This window comes from Rana temporaria, chromosome 2 (genome assembly GCF_905171775.1).
Source record: "Rana temporaria chromosome 2, aRanTem1.1, whole genome shotgun sequence".
In the NCBI taxonomy this organism is placed as follows: domain Eukaryota; kingdom Metazoa; phylum Chordata; class Amphibia; order Anura; family Ranidae; genus Rana; species Rana temporaria.
This window is the reverse complement of record NC_053490.1, coordinates 104,542,700-104,570,508: the sequence shown is the minus strand read 5'-3', so window position 1 is coordinate 104,570,508 and position 27,809 is coordinate 104,542,700. Positions and strand designations below refer to the sequence as shown.

The window sequence follows — 27,809 nt, the reverse complement described above, 5'->3', positions numbered from 1 at the left end:
ACAACACAACACCTCTCCTGTATTTATTTCTCAAAATGTTATCAGCCCTGCTTAAGTTCTCCAATTGTGAACTACGGAACTCCTTCATTACTGAGATGATGATAACGGGTCATGTACAGTAGCCTAGCAAAGAGAACTGGGCAAAGCTGGCAAGACTGCAAAGGCAGTGTTGTCGGTCCAAGGAAAATTAAAAACACACTGGATTTCTGGAAGATTGACAGTTTTATTTTTTTTCTGTACTTTAAGCATATTTATTGGATCAAAATTAGAAAATGTGCATATATAGCAGATTTGTGCTGAATGGTTTGACCTTGTTTTTTGGCCCAGAATACACAACTACTATGGCCAACTGATCCACTTTTCCTGCAGTTTGGGGAATCAAACCTCAAAGAGATCATACATTCTTCAACTAATAGCACATGAGAAGTGACTACCTGAACTATCACAGTACTGAAGTGTCAAATATGCAATGGTACATGATTAAACATCACACACAAAATAATCTTTTGGCCTGAACTCGGCCTACACTAAACCCAGACATGCAGAATTTTAGTCTAAAATAAAACCCCAATTTTGATGGATCACAATACCACTCAGGCTTCAAGGACACAGCCATTCCTTGCTCAATGGGAATATGTGGATGAGGGTTTTGAGGTCCCTGATATGAAACGGGTCACCGAGAACAAAAATAGTACACAACGGACTTCAAAAATTCACTGTAAAATGCAACCAGTTGATGTCATAACAGAGTTAAGGATTGAGTAGCAAGATAAGGCTAGGCAGGATGACCACAGCGAGTTTTGGTCTAAGCACTTGTTAAATTACTGTTTTTGGCATTTTGTGTTTACAGTCAAGGTTTCCTTTTAATATTCTCTCTATATATTTTTTGTTAAAAATGTATTGCATTGATAAGAATTATCAAAGCCCAACAGCTACAGGTGTACATTAATGTTTGTTTTCTCCATTGGTTTTTGAAAATTTAAGAAAAATAGAAATATTTAATATATATATTTTATATTATAAAACAAAAAACAAAAAAAGGAAAGAAGGAAGAATAGATAAGTTCTGGCAAACTTTTTTTTTACAACAGACCAAGGTTTTCAAATAGCTGGCTGGCAGCCTTTGTATCAAGCAGGCAAGTCCATCCTTCCACAACCAGATCAAGGTTTTAATACCTGAAAGTCTCCCTGTGAACAAAATTCATGGATCCCTTGGAAGCCCAGAAAAAAGCCAAAATATATGGTTATAACTGAAGTATTTAGGGGGAAATATATGCTACAGAGTGGGAGACTTCCGGGTTGGGAAGGTACATTGGCACAAACTTTCATATCAAAATAGATTTAAACACATTCCATATACAACCTTTTGGACCCATCTTTATGCTTTTAAGCCACCCCAGACCCAAACATATTCCCCAACTATTTACAGTCCTGCCTGAACAACGGCTCCGAGAAGCCATTGCCGCTGATATTTATGGACTGCAGGTCTGCAACTTGCATGACATTAATGCCACTGCTGGCGAGCCGCGCAATGCCTTCAGGTGATATTGCTTCCATGGCAACCATGTTGGTGGTGATGAGGGCTTGTGGGGTGGGAGTGGACGCAGTGCTGCCATCTGAGCCTGTTCCAGTTTCCATTGGCACAGTTGTCATTGCTATGGGGCCGGTTTGGCCTTTCTTGTTTGTGTGTGTCTTGATGTGCTTGGACAAGTGATCACTCCTCATAAATCGCTTTGGGCACTCTGGACACATAAATTTCTTTTCACCTAGGGCACACAAATATTAGAATTATTAATCACAGCTTCAATAAAAAACAAGACACAGAAATAGGTGTATATATACACACTGAGTATAAAAAGCATTGATCTCCTGCTGATTTTGTACGTTTGCCACTGACAAATGATCAATCTACAATTTAATGGTAGGTTTATTTTAACATATATATATATTAAAAAAAAATGTTTTTAAATTGATTTGCATTTTAATTGAAATAAGTATTTGACCCCTTTGCAAAACATGACTTCGTACTTGGTGGCAATAGCCTTTTTGGCAATCACAGATGTTTCTTGTAGTTGGCCACCAGGTTTGCAGTCATCTGGGATGGGATTTTGTCCCATTGTAAACGTGCAATGAAAAATCTGCCTTATATTTTATTTACTACACTATATTGTCAAAAGTATTGGGACACCTGCCTTTACATGAACTTTAATGGCATCCCAGTCTTCATCTACAGGGTTCAATATTGCAACACCCTTTGCAGCTAGAACAGCTTCAACTTTTCTGGGAAGGCTGTCCACAAGGTATAGAAGTGTGTCTATGGGAATGTTTGACCATTCTTCCAGAAGTGAATTTGTGAGGTCAGGCACTGATGTGGACGAAAAGGCCTGGCTCAGTCTACACTCTTATTAATACCAAAGGTGTTCTATAGGGTTGAGGTCAGGACTGTGTGTGGGCCAGTCAAGTTCCTCCACTCCAAACTCGCTCACCCATGTCCTTATGGACCTTGCTTTGTGCATTGGTGCGTATTCATGTTGGAACAGGAAGGGGCCATCCCCAGACTGCTCCCACAAAGTTGGGAGCATGAAGTTGTTTAAAATGTCTTGGCATGCCGACGCCTTAAGAGTTCCCTTCACTGGAACTCAGTCCTCACCTCAACCCGATAGAACACCTTTGGGATGAATTAGAGTGGAGACTGCTATTCCTTTCACTGCAGCAGAGAAAAATCAAGTCTCCTACCCTGCCAGCCAGGGCTGTGCTGTGTGGCAGAGCTATGTAAATCTCAGAGCTGGATTGACAGAAAAAAAATCCCTAGCAGGTAAAAACCGCTTTCAGCACAGGTTGACACTGGGCTGCGTGAGTGCACGATTTCACTCCCACTGGCAGTCCCGATTTCAGCCGCAATCACAGAGACATCTGTGCAGGTCTGTGTAAGCCTTATTATTACCTGTAGTAAAAAGTGTGTTCTAAGGATTTACAACCACTTTAAGCTTGTGCAATAAATAAAATGGCCACTAGGTGTCTCACTCTTCCCTCAGCTACCAAGATTTCTGACGTTTCCAGGATGGTCATCTTTAATGTAATAGAATTGCCAATGAAATTGCCTTTTTTACATGTAAGCATATTTTTCAAAATAAAGCAGTGCTTTTATATGATATTATACTATGGAGATGTCACTTTTATGGCGGTACATAAGAGGCCTAAAGGATGTGGATCTGAGGACCAAAAAAAGTGAATATGGGCACCCAGTGTCTTATCAAATAGATTGTTTTATCTGGTGAGAATCCATTACATGGGGTGGGGGGTAGAGTCACAGTGGTGGATTAGAAGACCAAGTATCACATTGGTGATTTTGAGATTACACTTTAACATTTTATGTGAGCACAAGATTGTTGCTATTGGTTTATCTATATAATACTAAACCATGAGTATGTTTTTTTTTTTTTTTTTGCTTTAAGCACCTTTGGACCGAAATAAGAATTGAAGAATCTTGGAAACTGAACGCTGAGGGAGGAGTGAAACACCTAGTGTCTCTTTTCATTATTGAACAAGCTTAACATGACCCATTGGTATATACTCTAGGGCAGTGATGGTGAACCTTGGCACCCCAGATGTTTTGAAACTACATTTCCCATGATGCTCGTGTACACTGCAGAGTGCATGAGCATCATTTCTGTGAACCAGGTTTTTCTGGGCCAGGTCGGTGCAAGTAGAATAACCATTTTTCTCCCTTTCTCGATTTTGTGAAGCAGCATTGGAAGTGAAGGCATAAATTAGCCTGAACAGTGACCAGTGGAAAACTGGAGCATTCTAAGCAAAAGCTAGAGGATGCCTGGATCTGGAATCTGGATTAAAGCAGACCTATGCTCACCTTGGCTCCAGCAGCCAGCCACGGGAAATTAATTGCCAGCTGCTTTTATTGGCCAGGTTGACAGGACATTGGGAGTGCAGTCGACATTGGCATTGCCAAATTTGTACAGTGAGCTGCACATGAGCAGCTCACTGTACAGGGGAGGGCAGGCAGGTAACTAATGTAGAAGAGACAAAACATGTCTCTTCTGCAATAAAAATTCTGCCTGTTTGCCCTTTTTATTTTGTACCATATAGTTCAAAATAAGGAGGTCTTTCCACTTTTTCCAAGTGGTGGCAGAGATCATTTTCCTGCCAGTTGTCCAATCCTGAGATGTGGGCTGAAAAATGGCCGAATTAAGTTTCTCTCCATGAGAATCTGGTTTGCTTTCTGAAATGTCCACAGATGCCACCTATTCCGCTTTTCTCAAAAGGCAATTACTGACCTTGCAAATTCCATGAGAAATTTGGGAATTGAAAGAATTTGTTGTGGGACTAAGTTCAGCATTGGACAAAATACTCCCATTGGGCTTTGGTACCATGAACAGTGAATAGAATCCCTCGAACCTGTCCTGTAGCGGGACTGAAAGCTCAAACATTCTGTGTGCAGCAGTCCACCCCCCCCCCCAAATACTTATCCGAGCCCCCTCTCGATCCAGCGATGTCCAGGAGAGCCTTGCCTCTCTGGGGACTCGCATTCCCGATTGGCTTTTGGCAGCAGCGAGAGCCATTGGCTCCTGCTACTGTCAATCACAGCCAGTGAGCCAATCAGGAGATGGAAGGGGTGGGGCCAAGCTGCAACCAAGTATCTAAAAATCAGGGCTGTTCTGTGTCAAATCACTGCACAGAGCAGGTAAGTAGGACATGTATGTTATCATTTTAATCTTTTGGGGAAAAAAATATATGCTCAATGTAAATACACTAGTCTTCTCTTAAACTGCCCTCAATAGTCTTAAAATATTCCTGCTTCATTCTGTGCTGCAGTAACAAGGCAACTAGAAGACAGCAGAAACCTTCACTTCAAATGTGTGCATATATTCGTGTATCTTCCCACTTACCAGTATGGGTGCGCCTGTGTCTCTGCAATTCATCGCTCCGAGTAAAGCGTTTACCACAGAACACCCAGGTGCAAGCAAATGGCCGCTCTCCTGTGTGCCAGCGTAAGTGAGCCCGCAGATGAGAGGTCTTTCCATAAACTTTACCACAGCCTGGGATGTGACATATATGCTGCTTCTTCTTTCCTGGTTCTGAGGTACCCCTGAAAAGATAATACAATGTTTTATTCTGAGAACATTTTCAGCTTTCTATGGTAACATGCAGAGCATTTCTTTTAGCTCAATACATGTCAAGGAGGCATAAAATAATTATATCACTGAATGGAAGGTTTTGGGATCAGGAGGAGAAATTGCAGGTGCTCTTTTTAAAGTAATCTTGTGTTACCCTGAATTCTCTCTCTACATTAGGTGAGAACAGGAATGCATAGTTTTCCCACTCTGCCCAATCTAAAATCATCCCAATAATGGATGCTTCTGGATCCTTATCAGTTACAATTTGAAAGGTAAAAGTTTAAATTTTCAAAGCAAACATTCAAATTCTAGTTGCAATACATACCTTCCCTCGCTGTCTTTACAATATGGACATGTGCAAGCCTCCCTGCGGGTTCGCCTAACAGGCTGCGATGGAGTACCTGGGCTGGTCTCACCGGCCTCCATAGTTGAATTATCAACATGCATCCCATCGTTACCAGAAGAATGAATACTTAAATGACCACAAGCATCACCTGTGAAGAAGAAGAAGAAGAAAAAAAAAATGCATCAAATTACCTTACTTATACAAAAAAAAAGAAAAGAATTGAACCAGAACGAGTAGAGTGGCAAACAGAATTGCATGACTGCGATTTGGTGATCGGAAAATGTCTTCATTACTTTTGTCCAGAAATTCCCCTAAACATTTGCAATAACCTATGCGCTGTTGACAAACCATCAGCATCACCTCATTACCCTCATATGAAGTAAAACATTGGTGAAATATGGCTGGAAGTATGCACTGTATTAAAATACAACCTGCTCAGCATCCTAGGTTGCTTTGAAAATACCAGATGACTGATTTTAATATTGAGCCATTTGTCACTGATGAAGAGTTCCTTACCCAGGATAAGTATACAGATCAGGGAAGTCCGAAATAAATCAGATGTCCGTATATGCATACCTGATCCTTAAAAGGGGTTGTAAAGGTTCATTTTTTTTTATTTTCTAAATAGGTTCCCTTAAGCTAGTGCATTGTTGGTTCACTTACCTTTTCCTTCGATTTCCCTTCTAAATGTTTTTTTTTTTTTATTGTCGGAATTTCTCACTTCCTGTTCCTCTTCAGTAAGCTTGCCCCCATCATCCAAGCCGTTCTGGCTGGGGGTTAGTCAACGTGCTCGCCCACTCCCTTGGGATTACTACATTCCTGCTGCAGCATCTCCCTGCAGGGATGTAGTCCCAAGGGAGGGTGCGAGCACGCTGACTAACCCCCAGCCAGAACGGCTTGGATGATGGGGGCTTTACCTACTAAAATCTTTTACTATAAAATTATCTAAAACAGTTACCTAGACAAATGTTTTGACCAGCATTAATGTGGTTCTATTAAAACAGTACAGACATTTCATTACATCTCTTAGGGCCCTTTCACATGTGCGGACCGTATGTCCGCATTTCCATCCATCCGCTTGCGGATGAAAACGGGACATACACCGCGGGTGTCAGCGGATGACCATCTGCTGACACCAGTAATCACCCGCCTCCGCAAAGCTCCGATTTTTCGGACGGAAGAAAATTATATTTTTTCTTCCGTCTCCGGATCCGATGAATGGGACATACGGTCCGTAATCATCCGATCCCCCCATTGGGGAGAGCGGAGGAAAGACAGGGCAGTCCCTGCACAGTGTGCGGGGACCGCCCTGTCAGCCGACGGCTCAGCGGGTAGTTTAAGGAGGATCCCCGCTGAGCTGACGGACACACGGAGGCGGATCATTACTGATCTTCCCCGTGTGAAAGGGCCCTTACATTTGACAAAGTGCACATCTAATGCCAAAAATGCAACATCTGCATTGGGCAAAAAAAAAACTTATTAAAATCAGCAGTAGGACATGCCATGTGGTATAAAAAAGCCTGAAATCACCACCAAAGACAGACGATCGAGTCGTATGTTCACTGGTATTACACAAACATATTCCATACTTTCAAGTGTAAGAATAGTATAAAATAGTAACCACTAAGGGCTGCTTCACACTGGAACGCGCTTGCTCCTGTGCATTCCAGTTTTGATAACCAATTTATTTGAATGGGCTGCAAAACACACTGGAGTCCTACTTTTGAAAATCACACCGCACCAAACCGAATGGTACTGTGGTTTGGTAGCCACAAACACACTGAATTTGGGGTGCCATTATAAATGAATCCACACCCACGCACATCTCACAAAGGGCAGCGTACTCACGTACGGTGTGGGAAACACACGGAACGTGCCTTTCCCGCACCTCGTTCAGGTGTGAACGGGCTCTTAAAGTGGAACTAAAACCTCCTTCCTATCAGGTCAAACTTTTTATACTGCATTCTGAGTTTTACAGAGACCCCAAATGGACTGCGATATTAAAGCGGATGTGCCATGGGAACAAAATATTAAAAGTCAGCAGCTACAAATACTGCAGCTGCTGACTTTTAATATTAGGACACTTACCTGTCCTGGAGTCCAGCGCCGATCGCAGCAGAGCACGAGCGATCGCTCGTCACTCTGCTGCTCCCCCCGCCATCCACGCTGATGGAACCAGGAAGTGAAGCGCTGCGGCTTCACTGCCCGGTTCCCTACGGCGCATGCGCGAGTCGCGCTGCGCCCGCCGATTGGCTCACACGCTGTGTGCTGGGAGCCGAGTGTTCCCAGCACACAACGGGCGACAGACGGGATGTGACGGAATGCCCGTCTTTCGCCCGTAGCGTGTGGCCGGAAGTGGGTGCAAATACCTGTCTTTAGACAGGTGTCTGCACCCCCCTCCCCCCTGAAAGGTGTCAAATGTGACACCGGAGGGGGGGAGGGTTCCGATCAGCGGGACTCCACTTTAGGGTGGAGGACCGCTTTAAATAAATAGGTACTAGCACACTAAATAAATGCGCAATGCTCCATGAAACTGCATACTTAGCTTATCTGTGTCTAAAGCATCCCACAATGTATACAAAACTACACTATATGAGGCAGTGATCTTGTTTCCAGTACTTTAAAATAAACATTTTAAAGGCTAGCTGGTAATGTGTCATGTCATAGAGCTGTCTATAAACAACATTTTTGTATAACAATCAGGAGCAAGGGAGTGGCATTGTGAGCAATACATTGAAATTAACAAATGTAAAAGCTTAGTGAGTGAGATGCGTCATGTTTTAAGCTGGTCATGCAAGCCACAGAATGGGCGCACATGCAAAGTATGAGCAAAATCTGGCCTTTTAATGTGGACATCTAGGCCGCTTTGAACTAGGGCTGCAACTAACGATTATTTTCATAATCGATTAGTTGGCCGATTAATCGGATAATAGCCAATGGGCCAATTTGTTGTTGGGCAGATTACAAAACACAAATTTCCGCAGCTTCTCCATTGAAGTATATTGAACCCAAAAAAAAAAAAAAATAGCACCATTTTGCATTAAAAAGTCCTTGCCCATTCCAAATACGCAGCAGCTGAAAAAAATCATGGATGTGAACGTATACCATAGGAAAACATGTAAATGAACTGTAGTGTGTTTCTGCAAAAAACAGAGGTGTGACCCCAGGATCGAGATGTTTAGTAACATAATGGGGTTAAAAAAACAAAAATAAGTACAAAAAGAGCAAATAATCGCTACTGTGAGGGGTTCATTTTTTTTTTACTGTGTGACAGTGAAAGTAATTTTTTGTACTATAAAGGGCTAATTTTAGTTTTTTTTAACCCCATTATGTTACTGGCCGATTAATCGATTATGAAAATTGTAATCGATTAATTTCATAATCGCTTAGTTGTCGATTAATCGATTAGTTGTTTCGGCCCTACTTTGAACCCTAAAGGGTCCAATGGGGAATGTTGCTGTCTTATTGTGTACCCTCCAGGAACCACGCACACTTCTCTTTCTATACCCAGCTTTTTTTTTCTGGCTATTGCGACAATGTTACGGTCCTTCTCCCTTTCTTACTCACCCTCTGGTTTTCCCTTAAAGTAGAAGTTCACCCAAAACATAACCCTAAACCTACGCTCAGCCACATTCTAAAGCTAATCTATCTAGCCCTGTAAAGAAGAAATCGCTATACAAACCTTTTCTGAAGTAGATCCGATCTGGTCTCAAGCGGAAGATGCTGTGTGCAGGATAGAACCGACAACAGTTAGGAAGTGATGTCACCCATAGAGTTACTTTGTTGCTCTGTTGTGGGCTGCCCCTCCTGCACCCACCGCTGACAGATCAATGCAGGACCAGACTGGAGCAGCTACAGAATAGTAGAGTATAGTGTTTTGTTCTTTACAGGGCTAGATTGATTCGTTTTTGAATGTGGCTGTGAGTAGGTTTAGAGTTAGTTACTGTTGGCTGAACTTCTACTTTAATTTCCTATATTACACTCTGGTGTTCTGGGGAATTTTGCTGGGTTTTTATCCAGAACCCTTTGGGTCATCTCTTATTTTCCTACTACACATTATACTTGTTAACCACTTCAATGCCAGGCACTTACACCCCCTGACGGCTCAAGCCAATTTTTAGCTTTCAGCGCTGTCGCATTTTGAATGACAATTGCGCGCGGTCTTGCTACACCATACCCAAACAATTTTTTTAAATAATTTTGTTCCCACAAATGGAGCTTTCCTTTGGTGGCATTTGATCACTGCTGGGGTTTTTATTTTTTGGGCAGCAAATAAAAAAAAAGACTGAAAATTTAGAAAAAATAAATAAATTCTTTGTTTCGGTTATAAAATGTAGTAAATAAGTAAGTTTTCTCCAATGACCGGCACTGATGAGGTGGCACCAATGGGCACTGATAAGGCAGCAGTGCTGGGCATTACTGATCTGGCAGGCATTCATAATAGGCACTGACTGGCATCATTTGTGGGCACTGATTGGCATATTATCGAGCACACTATGGCATCCCTTATGACCATGGGGGACATACCGGGCCATCCATGTGTTGGGGGCTTTCCTGGTGGACCCCCCCCCCCCCCCCATCAGGAGAGCCGCCGATCGGCTCTCTTCTACTCGCGAATGAGAAAAAGCCGATAAACGTCTTCCTGTTTACATAATGATCAGCCATGATTTGTCAGAGGCTCTTTACCGAGATTGGTGTAGTGGTGACACGCCGCAGCACCGATCGCCGCGATGCATGCCGGCAGTTATCCTGCTGGACGTCATATGACACCCAGTCAGGATAACTGAACAACCACCCGGCCATCATTCTGCTATAGGCTGGGCGGGAAGTGGTTAAGATCCTTTTTTTCCTGATAATGATCGTATTGAATTGTATCTTACAATCTTGCTCCTACACATATTGGAGAAGAATCCACCTGTCATTAACATGTTTTTCTAGACAACTACAACTTAAGATGCATTAGTGTGGTGGTCATTGGGAAGAATGCTCCTTAAACTTGTGGTCATTGGGAGAAATAAACCCCTTACAAATAGCAGAAGATCACTGGCATCAGTGGGAGCTTATCTGAGAGGCAGAATTGCTCCTAGCAACCAATGGAGGAACCCTGATTGAGAAAGTTTTCTTTCTAAGGAATTTCTCCCCCGAGATCTGTTGGCTGGGTCAGACTAAGGCTGCTTATAAAGAAGTTTGTTTCCTGACTGAAAATGGCTACATCGCAAGGCATATTATGCATTTGGTCACTTCTAGAGCAGTCTTTTAAAGATCTTACTAGAAACGTTCAAAGTGCTATCAGCACTTTAATGTGCCAACGTTTCAGGTATTCAGACTTATTAATGCAGGTTTGAAACAAAGCCCTTTCTGCTAGCTGGCAAAATAGCGCTTTAATTGAAAGAAAACCTGTGCTAGCACATCACAACACAGGTTTGCTTTAAACACTTGCCTACTGGGCAAACCCCCTTCCTGCCTAGGCCAATTTTCAGCTTTCAGCACGGTTGCAATTTGAATGACAATTGCGTGGTCATGCAACACTGTATCCCCAAAAAAAATTTTTTCACACAGATGGCGCTTTCTTTTGGTGGTCTTTAATCAGCGCTGTTTTTATTTTTTTGCTATAGAAACCAAAAAAAAAGACCGAAGGCTGCACTAATGAGGCGGTACTGAAAGGTGGCACTCGTGGGCACCAATTAGTAGCAAAGATCGGGACCGATGTCCCTGTAACAGAAGCCGATTAGCGGCTTTATTATCTCTCCTCACGCTGATCGTAACCAGCTTTTGTTTACTTCCTGATCAGCTGTCATTAAATGTTGTTATTGGCCCTTTAATTTGTTCTGGAATCAGCTGAATCCGAAAAACTTGGTGATCACAGTGTGAGCAACGTGATCACGGTAAGATGTCCATCGACACCCTCCTGGCACTGGATGCCCAGCCGTCATTCAGCTAAAGCGTGGGCGGAAAGTGGTTAATCACCCCTGACCTGCAGCACATACCTCTCTTTCCTTTACTCCCCTCACAAGAGAACATAGAAAAGCTGAGCAAGGGCTGCTGTGAAAAGCTGCATAAAAAAAAAAAGCTTGGCATGCCCCCAAAACATTGATGGCACTTAGAAAATACCTACAAAACAAATACATAACATTTAACCATATTCACCACTAGACTTACCTTGAGCATTAGTTATTGTCAGAGGAAACCCCTGAAGCTGGTGCACCTGTATACCAGAGGTTCCTAAGGCACCTAGGTTAATGGTCTGGAGACCGGACATGGACGAAAGCTGAGAAGCGTTGACTGTTACTGTGCCAGGCATGGAGTTGGCATTGCTGGTAGGCTGCCCCAGAGATAGACCCTGCATGGGGGCAAGGGTGATTGTCTGCGCCTGAGGATTCTGAACCTGCAGATTCTGCAACTGGATTGTTTGCCATGTGACCTGCCCATTAGGTCCTACAGTGGGTGTACGGATAATGATTGGCCCAGTGTTTGGCATAGTTTGAATTTGGAGATTCTGTAAGGCATCTTGGGAGATGGCTTGCGTACTGAACGTTTGGCCGGAAAGCTGAGCAGCTTGTATTGTTTGGATAGCCTGACCACCCTGAACAATTTGAGGCTGGATGAGAATCTGTTGCTGTTGTTGTTGCTGCTGCTGCTGGGATTGGTCACCCTCCTTTTGCTGGCCCTGCTGAAGGTTGCCACCACCCTGTTGCACAGTATCAGTGACCAAATTGATCTGGCCAGATCTCTGAGAAGTCTGAATAGGGGTTCCACTGCTGCAATTTAACAGATTGACACTGTTAGCAGTGGTGCAGGTGGCATAATTGTTGGCATTTGTAAAAAAGGTTGCTGTGTTGGCTTGAGAGGTGGCCAGTTGTGAGGAACTGATAGCAACTGAAGTAACAGGCTGAGAGTTATCCTGAGAACCACTGTTCAGCGTCACAGACTGAGAAGTGGGTGTTAAAGAAGCTGCGCTCACAGGCAGAAGTGTGATATTGCCATTCAGTACATTGGTCAAGTACTGGGTCTGTCCGGACAGGACGTTGTTGGCTAGGCCCATTCCTTGAATTGGGACAGCTTGCTGAAGAAGATTGGGCATGGTGAGTATGTTTCCTCCACCAGCTCGATTAGTGGTAATAATTTGTTGGTTACTAGCTGGAATAATCTGCAGCTGTCCAGAGGCATCTTGCTGGACGTTCACCTGAGCAGGGCCAGTAGTAAATTGCAATTGCTGCCCATCCATTGTTTGGAACTGTGGAATAACTTGGTACTGAATGTTAGACATCGCCCCCTGAAGACTTGCCAGAACCTGCTGGTTTTGCACTACAAACTGGCTGGGGGCTAGTTGACGATGTTTTGAAGCATCACCTCCATTTTGGTCCTTGGTTGTAGGGGAAGCAGATATGATTTGCCAGCCACCATTTGCCGTCTGTGTAATTTGAGCAGTACTCAGATCCAGTTCTGTAGCACCTTGTTGCTGACCTCCACCATTTCCATTTTCAGGGGGCTCAATCCTACTACATGTGGCAGCCAATAAGGCCAAAGGAGAAGGCTGGGAATCCTGTTCAAGAAAAAGGAATCAGTTTAGTGCAATGCACACCAATCTTAATAATAAAAAAAAACAAACAAACACAAACACTAAAGTAATTGTAGGTTTTAAAGTATAACTAAAGGCAAAACTTGTTTTTTCACTTTCGGACAGAATGGAGAGGGATTAGAACTTGTCAGATTTTATTGTTTGTGTGCATGCGGTTGCCTACTGTGCATGTGCGAAGCACGCTGCGCTTCCTAACTGGCCCGGTGGCGGAGGAGGGATGGCAATGCAGCGATGTCTCCCAAAAGTTGGGAAGGGTACCTATCAAACCCCACCCCCTAATCATCAACACAAAGGATGCACCGCTCAGGCCAATGAGGTGCAATATCCCTCCAGATGCTTGCCCCTCCGTCAGAGGCTCTTTACCGAGATCGGTGGTGCAGTGTGTCAGACTGACACCGTACCACCGATCGCTCCTTATCCTGCTGGACGTTATGACGCCCAGTCAGGATGACTGAACCACCGCCCGGCATTTTGCCAAGCTGGAAGTGGTTAAAGCTGTTGTCCAGATTTCCTTTCACTTTAAAACAAAACTTCACCCAAAGTGAGAGTGGGTACTAGTGGTACACCAAACTTTAAATTCTGAACCAAAACAAAATAAAAAAATAAAAGTAAAATCAGGATGCACAGGATGCTGAACCTGACAAAAAAAAAAAATATGTGCAGGATCTCACTTTTTTTGTTTGCCCACCTTCCAAGCCAAGTCGCCAGGACGCTATTTCTAGTCGCCATGGCGACCGGGATTTGTCGAGCCCTGAAATAGAAGCACGCTTGGCAACAAGCATTTTGTCCAACAACTACTACTAGGGTTTTTCCTGTGTTTAAGTCACTCAGGTGCGAATACAGCCTCAAGACAAAAAGGTTATTTTGCTGCGTTGCCTTACAAAACCCAAAATTTATCAACACACACGATTGTGTATAGCCACTTAAGGAGCGGCCGCCGTCATTGTACGTCGGCTCAAACACCGCGATCTGTGGGCGCACGCTACCATTGGCTAGCGGGGGAGCCAATGGGCCAGTCCGGCGGACTATGTCTGCCGGGCCACCCGCGATCTTTCCCCACAATGACAGAACGGGGATCTGCCTGTGTAAACAAGGAAAATCTCCGTCCTCACAGGGGAGATCACACAGACCCTGGGCTAGATTCAGATAGATTAGCGGATCTTTAGATCCGTGTAATCTATCTGATTTACGATCCGCCGGCGCAAATTTGAGAGGCTAGTACAGTATTCAGAAAGCACTTACCTCGAAACTTGCGCCGGTGGATCGTAATTCCCCCGGCGGAATTCAAATTCCGCGGCTAGGGGGAGTGTAGTATTTAAATCAGGCGCGTCCCAGCGCCGATTTAAGTGCGCATGCGCCGTCCGCGAATTTTCCCGGCGTGCATTGCTCCCAATGACGTCTCTAGGACGTCATTGGTTTCGGCGTGAACGTAAAGTACGTCCATCCGTATTCGCGACTGCCTTATGCAAACGACGTAAAAATTCAAAACTCGGCGCGGGAGCGGCGGCCATACTTAACATTGGATACGCCGCATATAGCAGGGGTAACTATCCGCCAGAAAAAGCCAAATGCAAACAACGTAAAAAAAAGCGACGGGCGGGCGTTCGTTTCTGAATCGGCGGATCTCCTCATTTGCATATTCGTCGCGTATACAAATGGAAGTGCCACCTAGCGGCCGGCGGGAGATTGCAGTCTAAGATCCGATGGTGTAAGTCACTTACACATGTCGGATCTAAAGGAGATCTATGCATAACTGATTCTTATGAATCAGTCGCATAGATCCGACCGTCGAATCTCAGAGATACGACGGCGTATCAGGAGATACACCGTCGTATCTCTATCTGAATCTCCCCCCCTGTCTTTCTGCTATACAGGAAGAGGGATCTTTGAGTTTCTCCAGGCACATGGTTCACCATATTGTTAGTAAACACAGTGAGGGAACACATTTAACCCCTTGATCGCCTGTCAACCCCTTCCCTGCCAGTGTCATTAGTACAATAATAGTGCTAAAAATATGCACTGATTACTTTAACCAATTCCATACCGGGCCTATTTTGTCACTTCTCTCCTACATGCAAAAATCATAATTGTTTTGCTAGAAAATTACTCAGAACCCCCAAACACTATATATGTTTTTTTTAGAAGACACCCTAGGAAATAAAATGGCGGTCATTGCAACTTTTTATCTCACACGGTATTTGCGCAATAATTTTTCAAACGCCCTTTTGTTGGAAAAAGAACGGTTTCATGAATTAAAAAATAACAAAACAGTAAAATGAGCCCAATTGTATAATGTGAAAAATGAAGTTACGCCAAGTAAATAGATACCCAACATATCACGCTTTAAAATTGCGCACACTCATGGAATGGCGTCAAACTTCAGTACTTAAAAATCTCCATAGGCGTCGCTTAATTTTTTTTACAAGTTACCAATTTAGAGAAGGTCTAGTGCTAGGATTGTTGCTGGCGCTCTAATGCACGCAACGATACCTCACATGTGTGGTTTGAACAGCGTTTACATATGTGGGCGGGACTTGCGTGTGTTCGCTTCCGGGGATAGGGGTGTTTAAAAAAAAATGTTTTATTATTTTACTTAATTTATTTTTACACTTTTTTACATTTTTTTTATCACTTTTATTCCTATTACAAGGGACGTTTACATTCCTTGTAATAGGAATGGTTCATGACAGGTACTCTTTATGGAGAGATGCAGGGTCAATAGACCCCACATCTCTCCTCCAGGCTGGAAAGCATTAGATCGTGAAAAAAAATTCACAGATCTAATGCTTTCAGCCGCGATTGCGGCTGTGTTTACATTCCGGTACCCGGGCGTGACTTCATAACATTGCGCCCGGGCCTCCGACGATCATAGAGATGACTGGTGACCATCTGGTCACCAGTCATCTCTATGCCTCCCATTCGGGTCCGGCAGATCGTTTTTCCGATGGCAAGGGAGAGCCCGGAGAAGCACCGGATGGTGGCGGGAGGGGACGTCCCCTCCCGCTGCCTATAAGAACGATCAAGCGGCGGAACTGCCGCTATGATCGTTCTTCTGGTGCACAGGATTGCCGGCTTTAGAGATGGATATCTGAATGATGCCTGTAGCTGCAGGCATCTTTCAGATATCCCCACTGAAAGTCCAGGATGTCATATGATGTCCTTGGGCGGGAAGTGGGTAATAATGTCACTGGTTCCCCAAACAAAGGGTAAAAAATGTCAGTTAGGTGTCCGATCTGTCCGCTGCAATGAGGAAAAAAACTAGTAAAAAAAAGAATAACATAAAAATGCCATAAATCTATCCCGTTTTATAGACACTATAACTTTTGCGCAAATCAATATACGCTCATTGCGATTTTTTGTTACCAAAAATATGTAGAATACATACTGGTCTAAACTGATGAAGAAATTTGTTTACTTTTTTTTATATTTTTGGGGGATATTTATTATAGCAAAATGTAAAAAAATACTGTTTTTCTTTTCGAAATTGTCGCTCTTTTCTCATTTATAGCGCAATTTTGGCCTGGTTTTTAAGGGGGAAAATCGTCCAGTCCTTAAGTGGTTAAAGGAGGTTGGCATTTCCTGTGACAGAGCATAAAATCATTGTACTCAAAGTGGCTGCAAAGACTGAGTTCACACTAGCTGCAGCCACAGCTTACACCATTTCAGGTGCAAATCAGGCCCGAATTTTTGTCAGAATTCAAACCTGAAACGCACCAGCGATGCACAAAACCCGTCTACGAGGTCTGTGAACCGGCTCCATTGAGCCGGTCACACTCTCCTGTCATGCAAATTGGATGCGGAGATACCGGCATCCAATTCACATCAGTGTTAACCCAGCTTAAATGTTTTTTTACCTTCCATGTATTCTATGCATTAGGGATGTCCCGATACCGATAGCAGCTGCTATCGGTATCGGGACCGATACCAAGCATTTCCCGAGTACTTATACTCGGGGAAACCCTCCCGATGCTTCACCCGATACTTGAGCGGGCAGGCAGGGTAGTTGCAAATCTTCTCTCCCCCATGGTCAGTGTTGTCTCCGCCCCCCTGCTGTTGACTTCCCCTGTCCGTGCTGCTCTCTCACCTCCCCCCGTCCGTCCGTGCCGTTCCCACTTCTCCCCTTCCCCTGTCCGTCCGTGCCGTTCTCTCCTCCCCTTCCCCTGTCCGTCCGTTCTCTCTTCCCCCCCAGTCCGTGCCGTTGTCTCTCCCCCCCCCCCTCGTCCATGCAGTTCTCTTGCAGTTCTCTTTCACAGACTCTGTTCATTCATATAACTGAGCATCGTAACCTTCTGTGTTTACGATGCTTCAGTTCATGAATGGAGGAGCTTCCCTCCATTCATTTCAGCTGAAGCTGCTGAGAAAGGGAAATCTCACCAAAGCCCCCCAACAGGGCTAATTAAAATTAAAAATTGCAATAAATATAAAAAAAAAAAAAAAAATGTAAAAAAAAAAAAAAACCAAAAAAAAAACAAAACACACTGGCAATTCACCCCCCCCCCCCTAAAAAAAAAAAAAAAAATCACTGTAAAAAAAATATATATATAGTCAAAAAAATAAATAAATACTGCCACTGTCACATGACATTAAAAAAAGTATCGGTATTTGGTATCGGCGAGTACTTGAAAAAAAGTACCGGTACTTGTACTCGGTCTCAAAAAAGTGGTATCGGGACAACCCTACTATGCATGTAAAAAAACCTGTGCGCAGCTCCCCCTAATACTTACCAGAGTTCCATCTCGATCCAGTGATGTGCATGAAAGCTTCGGCTTTCCCACTTCATTGGCTGAGACACAGAAGCCTCCCGCTGTCAATCACAGGCAGTAAGGAGGGAGCGGGGCCCAGCCATGCTCTGTGGGCCTTATGGAGACGTGAGCACGCACGCACTTACTGCGAGATCCGTGACACCCAAGGACTCTTTGTCCGCCAGTGTCCCGCGTTTGTGTCACGGAGCTGCAGAACAGGGAGATGCCTGTGTAAACAAGGCATTTCCCTTTTCTGCCTTGCAACAGGACACTGATCCACTGCTTCCTGTCATCGGGAGTAGTGATCAATGTCGCGTCACCCCCAGTTAGAATCACTCCCTAGGACACACTTAACCCATTGTTCGCCCCCTAGTGTTTAACCTCTTCCCTGCCAGTGTCATTTACACAGTAATCAGTGCTTTATAGCAATGACCGCTGTATAAATGACAATGGTCCCCAAATAGCGTCAAAAGTGTCCGCCATAATGTCGCAGTCATGATAAAAATCGCAGTTCGCCGCTATTACTCTTGGAAAAAAAATATTAGTAAAAATGCCATAAATCCCCTATTTTGTAGACGCTATAACTTTTGCGCAAAATAATCAATATACGCTTATTGCAATTTTTGTTTACCAAAAATATGTAGAAGAATACGTATCGGCCTAAACTGAGAAAGACATATTTATATATATATATATAAATATTTTTTTAGGGGATATTTATTAGCAAAAAGTAAAAAAATATTGCTCTTTTTTTTTTAAATTGTTGCTTTTTTGTTTACAGCGCAAAAATAAAAACCGCAGAGGTGATCAAATACCACCACAAGAAAGCTCTATTTGTGTGTGTGTGGCGACACAGTGCCGAATCGCAAAAAATGGCCCGGTCATTGGGCGGCCAAATCCTCTGGGGCTGAAGTGGTTAATTCAGTGTCTTTTGTTGTAATTAGCTGAGACTGGCAAAGCTAATTACATGGTACAGATGGGCTATGATTGGTCTTGTCTGTACTATGTGATCACTGTGACCAATCACAGCTAGCAACACAATTGTATACAATGGATGGAATGAAAGGAAGCTATCCATGGTTTACAGCTGCCATGTGATCTGCTGTGATTGGTCACAGCGATCATGACACTGGCAGCGAGTATAGTGATCAGTCAGTTATCGGCTGTGTCTGGTGGACACACAGCCAGTGACAAATCGCATCGCCTTCTGAGAGGACGTCATTGCACATCCACTCCTAAGGAAAAAAAGTCCCACCCAACCATCAATCTGTTATAGGCCGAACAGGAAAGTATTAAAAGAACATTTTTACAAACAGGAGAAAGGAACCCCTCCCCCCAGTGGCCACAGCATGTACACAAGCCTGAAATCGATCACAGAGATCTTGCACATAAAGTTTTCATGAAAACTTCCATTTTGATATCAGTGTCCCTAGAAATGCCTCTGTACTTCCCCTTGGCACGTGTTCAGTGCCTCGGAACATAGTACTTGACAAAGGACCAATGTCACAGTGGCTGCGGAAATGTTCTAGTATCTCCATCGCTAGTTTAGCATAACATGAAATATCACTACCCTAGTTTCCCTGCAAAAACCACTGTCTTTCTCACGCGCAGATCAACCCCAGCAGGCCAGAAAAGAGCAAAGGGCCACAACCGGCCCCTGGGTCACAGTTTGGAGACCACTGTCGTAGGTCAATGACTCATAGTATTGAAGCCAAAAGCTACCAGGTAACTAGAATTTTCAGGTTGGCAGACTTCAGAATTCTTTAACTTCCTTGAAAACAGAACAATCATTAAACATTATACTTACATCATCATTAACCACTTCAGCTCCGGAATATCTACCCCCCTTCATGACCAGGCACTGCATTACTTTAACTGACAATTGCGCGGTCGTGCGACGTTGTACCCAAATAAAATGTACGTTCTTTTTTTCCAACAAATAGAGCTTTCTTTTGGGGGTATTTGATCACCTCTGCGTTTTTTTTATTTTTTGCGCTATAAACAAAAAAAAAAAATAAAAAAAATGACCGACAATTTTGAAAAAAATATATATGTTTTACTTTCTGCCTTAAAAAAAAAAAAAAAAAGTCTTCATCAATTTAGGCCAATATATATCCTGCTACATATTTTTGGTAGAAAAAATCCCAATAAGCATATATTGATTTGTTTGTTTAAAAGTTATAGTGTCTACAAACTTTGGGAAATGTTTATAGAATTTAATTTTTTTACTAGTAATGGTGGTGATCGGCGACTTATAGCGGGACTACGATAGTGCGGTGGACAAATCGGACACTTTTGGCAGACCAGTAACACTAAGGGCACTTTCACACTGGAGCGGAGGGACATCGGTGGTAAAGTGGCGCCTTACCGTCGTTTTAGTGGCGCTTTTCACCCCTAAAATCGCCCACAAAGCACTGCTGCTGAAGCAATGTCCATTGATTTCAATGGCAGGGGCGGTTTAGGAGCGCTAAATACAGCGCTCCTGCACCGCCCCATAAAGGCTGCTTGCAGGACTTTCTCATCCTGCAAGTGCACCGCTGCAGTGTGAAAGCACTCGGGCTCTCACACTGGGGCGTTTTTCATGCGCTATTTTTAGCCCAAAAGCACATGAAAAATGTCCCAGTGGGAAAGTGGCCTAATACATTAATCAGTGCTAAAAATATGCACCGTCTCTGTACTAATGACACTGACTGGGAAGGGGTTATCAGGTGAAATCAAATGGTTAACTGTGTGCCTAGCTGGTGTTTTAGTGTAGTGTGGGAGGTGCTTTTACTAGGGGAAGGCAAGGATCCATGCCCCTGCTTTGCAGGAACACAGAATCCATGCCTTCCCTACTGACAGAATGGCAATCTGCCTTGTTTACATTGGCAGGCTGCCATTCTGCCTGTGTATTGAACGATCATCGAACATCGAGTCAGCGGTACCTGCTGATCAGCTCCCGCTGTGCGCAATCACAGCGGCAGTGAGACGACGGCGCACATTCGCACCCGCTACCCTGAAGTTAGGGATCACCTATACAATTACGTGATCTTGCGCACAGTTGCCGCCATGTAGTAGTAAAACTTTGCCCCTCCACTTTCCATCAGTACTGGGATCACCAGAGTGAAAGACAGAAACTGAGGGAGAAAATAAACATTAGAATACTAGTCAGTACCAGTGTGCAAAGATGTATTTGCTTTGGTCCTGTGTGTGGATGTTGCTGCGTTATGTAAAACTAGTAGAATGGGGTGCCTCGAGATTGACCATCAATTTAAGGCTTCATTTCCATGGACGTTTTTACAGACACTTTTCTGAGCTTTTTTTGCAGCTTAAAGCGGGGGTTCACCCTATTAAAAAAAAAAAATATTTATTCTAGCATTACATTCGGCATCGTAGCGCGAGCTACAGTATGCCGGTCTTACATTTTTTATCCCCGTACTCACTGTGCTATTGTACATTGAAGATTCCGGGGAATGGGCGTTCCTATGGTGAGAGAAGGTGATTGACGGCCGGCCCTGGCACGTCACGCTTCTCCGGAAATAGCCGAAATAGGCTTGGCTCTTCACGGCGCCTGCGCATAGCCTGTGCGCAGGCGCCGTGAAGAGCCGAGACCTACTCCGGCTGTCTTCGGGGAGCGTGACGTGCCAGAGCCGGCCGTCAATCATCCTCCCTCTCCATAGGCACGCCCATTCCCCGCGGGAGTCGGAATTTTCAATGTGCAATAGCACAGTGAGTACGGGGATAAAAAATGTAAGACCGGCATACTGTAGCTCGCGCTACGATGCCGAATGTAATGCTAGAATGATGTTAAGGAGGGTGAACCACCGCTTTAAAAACGGCTCTCCATGTTAGTCTATGGCCTCATGCCCACCATGACGTTTTTGAGCTGTAGATGGCTGAGCTGTTTTTAAGCTGCAAAAAAAAAAAAAAACAGGACCAGTGCGTTCTGAAGCTCCAGCCTTAGAGCTGCAAAAACGGCAGACGTTAAAAAAAAAGCAATAAAAAATGCTCAAAAACGCTACCGCAGCGTTTTTGAGCTCCAGCTCAAAAAAAAAAAAAAAAAAAAAAAAACATTGTCCGGGCGTTTTTAAGCTGTAAAAAAGCCTAAACAAAGTGACTGTAAAAACGTCCATGGAAATGAAGCCTAAAGGGTGCCTAGACTGAAAAACAGTAAAAATAGTCCAAACCCCCGCACACACAATGCATGTTAGTCTCATATCAAAAATGAAGCGTTTACTAAAGTTACGAAAATTCTCATACTATAGAACAAAAATTCGGGAGTGATGTAATGTTTTGTATTGTATTTTCGGACAACTGTACTGATTAAATGAAAATCATACGATCGGTACCACATGAGAAAAATCTTTGTGTTTGTCGGATCGGATAATTTTGCACGACCACCCCTGATCGGCTCTTGAAAACTGTGTACCGACGATCAGATTATCATACGATCGCTTTATTTTTTGCGGTGGAAGGAAATGTGCAAGGCACAATGATGTGCAGCACTACCACAAAGGATACAAAGCCTGCATATATAAAAGCCAAAACGTGGTCACCCACATTTACAAACTACCCATGAAGCCTGGCCATACATTATACAATCTTCTTTAGATTTACTAAAACCATACGAGGTCCAACCTAAACACTTCCAGTTTGTATGCAGGGGCCCTTGCACCACATAGTTGTAGGTAAATGTAAAAGAAACTGAATAAGAAAACAGTATAACGAATGCCCAGCCTAAGACATGCACACAAACATAAGAACTTCACAGATCATTGTCATCATTTTTCTGACACAAAGGTGCCTGCACAAATGATCAGTAACATGTTGGTGTGCGGATATGTTTAAAAGAAGAATTTTGTTTTGCCAAATTTACGGTACGTTGACAGACGACTCAAACTTTTTGACGCGTTTTCAATTAATTTCAATGGGGAAGTAAGTTTTGGGTGTGGTTTTGTAACTGACCAAACGTGCACCAAATACAGGGTTAAAAGCGCTGCTGCCAAGGCGCTTCCCATTGACTTCAATGGGAAGGGGTGCTTTAGGAGCGGTGTATTCACTGCTCCTAAATCGCTGCAAAGAAGCTGCTTGTAGGACTGTTTGACGCCCTGCAGCGCAGCGCCTCGGTGTGAAAGCACTTGGACTTTTACATTGGGATTGCAGAGGAGGCGTCTTTCAGGTGCTATTTTTAGCACTAAAGCGCCTACAGTGTGAAAGGGGTCCAACTCAAAAGGAATGCATTTCTCTTGCAATTTTTTTTTAAAACGCAAAAGCGCTTCAAAAATAAATTTTAAAAGTTGTGCATATATTATATACACACATTTTTTTTTTCAAATGGGGGTGTATGTATATAAAACATCTTTAGTAGTGGTGCACTGAAATGGAAATTCTTGGATGAATACTAAAACCGAAATGGACAGTTTAACCACTTAAGACCACTCCTGCAGAATTAAGTTGGCAGAATGGCACGGCTGGGCACAAGCACATACCTGCTTTAAGTGCCCAGCCGTGGGCAGAAGAATCTAAAAGGAGGATCAAGCATTTGGTCCTGCCTTCATGGGCTTGCGGCAGCCCCGGCCCCCCTGTTTTCCAGCTCAATTTTAAGTTTTGTGTCGTGGTATTTAATCATATAAATTTGGTTACTGTATCTTTAAGGTTTAGAGATGGAGTTTAAATGGGAAAATTAGAAGCTGTGGAAGCTTCCAGAAGGTATCAGTACCCCTATATATAGGGGTCCCTCTGAGGTATTTTCCTCACACAGTTGGTCAAGCCTTGTGGAAAGGAGCTACCCACCCTGGCATTGGCACTTATGTGGTTTTAGTCACCCTGGATTCTGGGGGGGATGTTTTAAATATTTCTGTTTGGCTCGAGTTCCAAAAACTGAGTATATATATTATATATATATAGGATTTATGATATTATTTTAAATTTCGGTTTATTAAGATTTATAATATTTAATTTATACCAATAAAGTGCCACGGCTATTAAAATGTTTGCCAAAATAATTTGGTGTGTATTCTTTCTTTAATTATAAGTATTTTTAGTAGTTATTTAAGGGGTCGTGGGCTGCGTGCAATCCCATATGTATCGCCCTAAACTGAGGAAAAAAATAAATAATTTTATATCTTCTTGGGGTATATTTCTTAAAGCAAAAAGTAAAAAATATTGCAATATTTTCAAAATTGTCGCTCTATTTTTTTTAAACCGCAGAGGTGATCAAATACCACCAAAAGAAAGCTCTATTTGTGAGAAAAAAGGACGCCAATTTTGTTTGGGAGCCACGTCGCACGACCGTGCATATTGTCAGTTAAAGCGACGCAGTGCCGAATCGCAAAAACTGCCCAGGTCCTTTACCTGCATAAAGGTCCAGGTCTTAAGTGGTTAAAAATAAACAGTCCACTTTAGTTTCAGTATTCATCCAAGAATTTCCATTTCAGTGCACCACTACTAAAGATGTTTTATATACATACACCCTCATTTGAAAAAAAAAAAAAAAAATGTATATATATATATATATATATATATATATATATATATATATATATATATCAGATTTCTTTAGGTGACTTAGCATGTAGAGATGATCAACCATAACATTTATTGAAATCAAAACAAACCCCGGGGGGATTAAGCTACAACTACATCATGAATCACATCATGGAAGCCTGTAATGATCGGCGACTTCCATCCTGAAGTGGGAGTAATCTGTAGTGATCTGCGCACACTCGTGTTAACCCATTAATTGCCAGAAAAACCTCCATAACCGGCATCTTCAGGAAGGGCGAGAGGAACACCCTAAAGTGTGCCAGCATGTAAACAAACCAGCATGTTGAAGGGATGAGAGAACAGGAGGGACAGGGCAGGGACAATGGGTTTGTGGAGCCGGCCCCCAGTGGGCAGTCAGTGTGGGAGGCGGGTGGACCGGCAGGCAAAGGGTGGGGGAAAGTCTTGCAGGCCACACAATAGACAACGCCCCTCCCCATTCTCCTCCTGTATGCTCAGGCTGTGTCTATGGGGGAAGGAAGAGGGTTTGCACATACCTGCCCCTTCTGTGTGTATTCACCTCCTCCGTGGCCGTCTGTCTTCTCTGAATTCATGTCTTCGGCTGTGTGCTCCGAATCTCCTGTATACACAGAGAAGAGGCGTCACAACACATCAACATAATCACATCTCCTGGCAGCATTAAACATGGCGGGGGCAGGGCAATGCTATTTCCGGGATAGGGCAGGGAAGGCCTCTTGGGGACACCACCAGTGGAGGCAGGTTGACGGGTCGGGGGAAACATGCGAAGATTTTTCCATGATCACAAAGGTGTGCGGGGGGGAGGGGGGGTACTAGTGCCATCATGGCCTCCAGAAACTAGACATGCAAGCAGTGTACACAAGTCCCAGAATGATCTCCTGAGAGCTAAGGACATGATCCTCCCCCTCCCCCAGTGAAGGCCAAGTAGCCCCAGCGTGAACTCCTGAGAGCCAATGACCTACCCCCAGCGAAGGGCTACAAGTCCCAGCATGAACACGCAAGAGCCAAGAATGTGACTCCCTCCCACACTAGATTAGGGTTACAATTCCCAACATGACCCCCTCCCCCCACTAGAGAAGGGCAAGTCCCAGCAAGGATGTGACCAAAACCCCACTGGTGAAGGACTACAAGTCTCAGCATGATCACCTACAATCTAAGGATGTGACCACCCCCCACTGGTGAAGGACTACAAGTCCCAGTATGATCACCTATGATCCAAGGATGTGATCACCCCCACTGGTGAAGGACTACAAGTCCCAGTATGATCACCTATGATCCAAGGATGTGATCACCCCCACTGGTGAAGGACTACAAGTCCCAGTATGATCCAAGGATGTGATCACCCCCACTGGTGAAGGACTACAAGTCCCAGTATGATCCAAGGATGTGACCACCCCCACTGGTGAAGGACTACAAGTCCCAGTATGATCACCTATGATAAAAGGATGTGACCACCCCCACTGGTGAAGGACTACAAGTCCCAGTATGATCACCTATGATCTAAGGATGTGACCACCCCCCACTGGTGAAGGACTACAAGTCCCAGTATGATCACCTATGATCCAAGGATGTGATCACCCCCACTGGTGAAGGACTACAAGTCCCAGTATGATCACCTATGATATAAGGATGTGATCACCCCCACTGGTGAAGGACTACAAGTCCCAGTATGATCACCTATGATATAAGGATGTGATCACCCCCACTGGTGAAGGACTACAAGTCCCAGTATGATCACCTATGATATAAGGATGTGATCACCCACACAACTGGTGAAGAACTACAAGTCCCAGTATGATCACTTATGATACAGGGATGTGATCACCCACACAACTGGTGAAGGACTACAAGTCCCAGTATGATCACCTATGATATAAGGATGTGATCACCCCCCACTGGTGAAGGACTACAAGTCCCAGCATGAACCCCTGAGCGCTCATGCCCAGACACACCAATTAACGAAGGACTACAAATCCCAGCACGCCCCTCCCCCACCAGACAACAATGCCTATGAGCAGGCCGAGCTGGGACTTGTAGTATGGTGATATGCCCGTGTCCGGGGCCCCTGTATACAGGTGAGGGGTGGGTAGGTGGGAGGGAAGGGGGCAATTTGGTGTCTCCACCCCACCCGCCCACCGAGGGGGCTAGAGAAAAGGGCGGGAGAGGAGGAGAGAAGGGAGGGGATCGTCCGCCACCACCTCCTCCGATTGCGGGGCGAGAGAAGAAAGGGGGCGAGGGTGAGGAGGGCGGAATTTCCTCCCTGGACATCCCCGGTAACAGCGGCCTCCCCTCCCCGCCTCAAACTTGGTACTGCCCAACAGTGACCGGGCTCAGTCGTACCGCCGTTCCCTCCCCCCTCCTCCCGGAGCTGAGGGTGGGGTGGGGGGAGGGTGAAAACACACACTCGGTCGCATAACTCGGTCGCCATTACTTACCGCTCATCACGTCGGGGCTGCGCAGGCACTTCACACAAACCTTAGCTGACGACGGCAACCTAACCTGCCTGCCGCGCGGCGGAGACGGGGGGAGGGGGCGGGGCAACGGGCGGAGATCGACAACCACTCCGACCACTCCCGCTGAGGGGCGGCTCCACCCGCCCAATGGGGTGGCGCGGGGGGTGGGACGAGTCCGCTGACTGACAGGAAGACGACTCCGATGACAAGCTGGGTAGCCCCGCCCTCCGCCACGGAGTGGGTGATGGGGGGGTGGTAAGTAAGGAATGTGGCATAGGAGGGAACAAGGGCGTTGCTCTCTTCCTCCTTTCTCGTGGATCCCGCCCCGAGACAGATTTACAGTTTGACTGACCAATGAGAGTAAGGAAAGGCTGTAAAATAAGCCAATAAAACAAGAGGCAGGGGTGGACTGGACGGGTCACGGGAAGGGGTCGTTTGATTGAGTTCACATGGATTTAGGCGCCATTTCCTGGGTTCTTTTAGGATAACAGTTGTGGCGGTGTTATAGAATGTCTGTAGGATGTCTCCATGATAGTGAAGGGGGAGTCCCCTTACTGAGGTCACCACAGTGTGTGCATTGTAGTACGCCTCGTGTCCTGGGAGGATAGAATATATCTCTATAGTATGAGGGGGCAGCTTATGACTGACCTACACACAGGTGGGAGCCATGCAGGTCACATTCTGTCCTGTGAGGTGATACATTGCTGAGGGCCCATTCACATCGTATATACTGAGCGCCATCGATCGGTGTACATCACCCTGAGGTAGGATTGTCACCTCATCCCTTTATCCCGAGTACATATTAATAATTACACAGGTTCTGTGGCTGATTAAGGTGGTAATTAAACTTGCGTTATGCCCTATCTACATTAGATGAGCCTCAGAACCTAACACTAACCCAAGGGCCTGTTCACATCTGCGCTAAAATGCACCTTCACAGCGCAGCAAAAGTGCATGTAAAATAGTTCCCTTTATCACAGAACTATACTTGCCTGGGATCCAGCGATGTGACGTCCTGCAGCTCCCTGCTGTCATCTTCCAGCAACGGGCCTCCGGG

At 44.5% G+C, this 27,809-nt stretch overlaps 1 protein-coding gene across 1 annotated transcript; it reads right to left on the bottom strand.

Annotated features, from left to right (window-relative positions):
- Positions 1 to 203: 203 nt before the first annotated feature.
- On the bottom strand, positions 204 to 26,842 carry SP1 (Sp1 transcription factor). The gene is made up of 6 exons (XM_040340693.1): positions 26,735 to 26,842; positions 24,818 to 24,900; positions 11,637 to 13,020; positions 5,457 to 5,625; positions 4,904 to 5,103; positions 204 to 1,765 (listed from the first exon to the last, which is right to left on the bottom strand). Exons 1-6 carry the CDS (start codon positions 26,739 to 26,741, stop codon positions 1,419 to 1,421), a joined length of 2,190 nt encoding a protein of 729 aa, XP_040196627.1. The 5' UTR covers positions 26,742 to 26,842; the 3' UTR covers positions 204 to 1,418.
- Between the last annotated feature and the right edge of the window lie 967 nt (positions 26,843 to 27,809).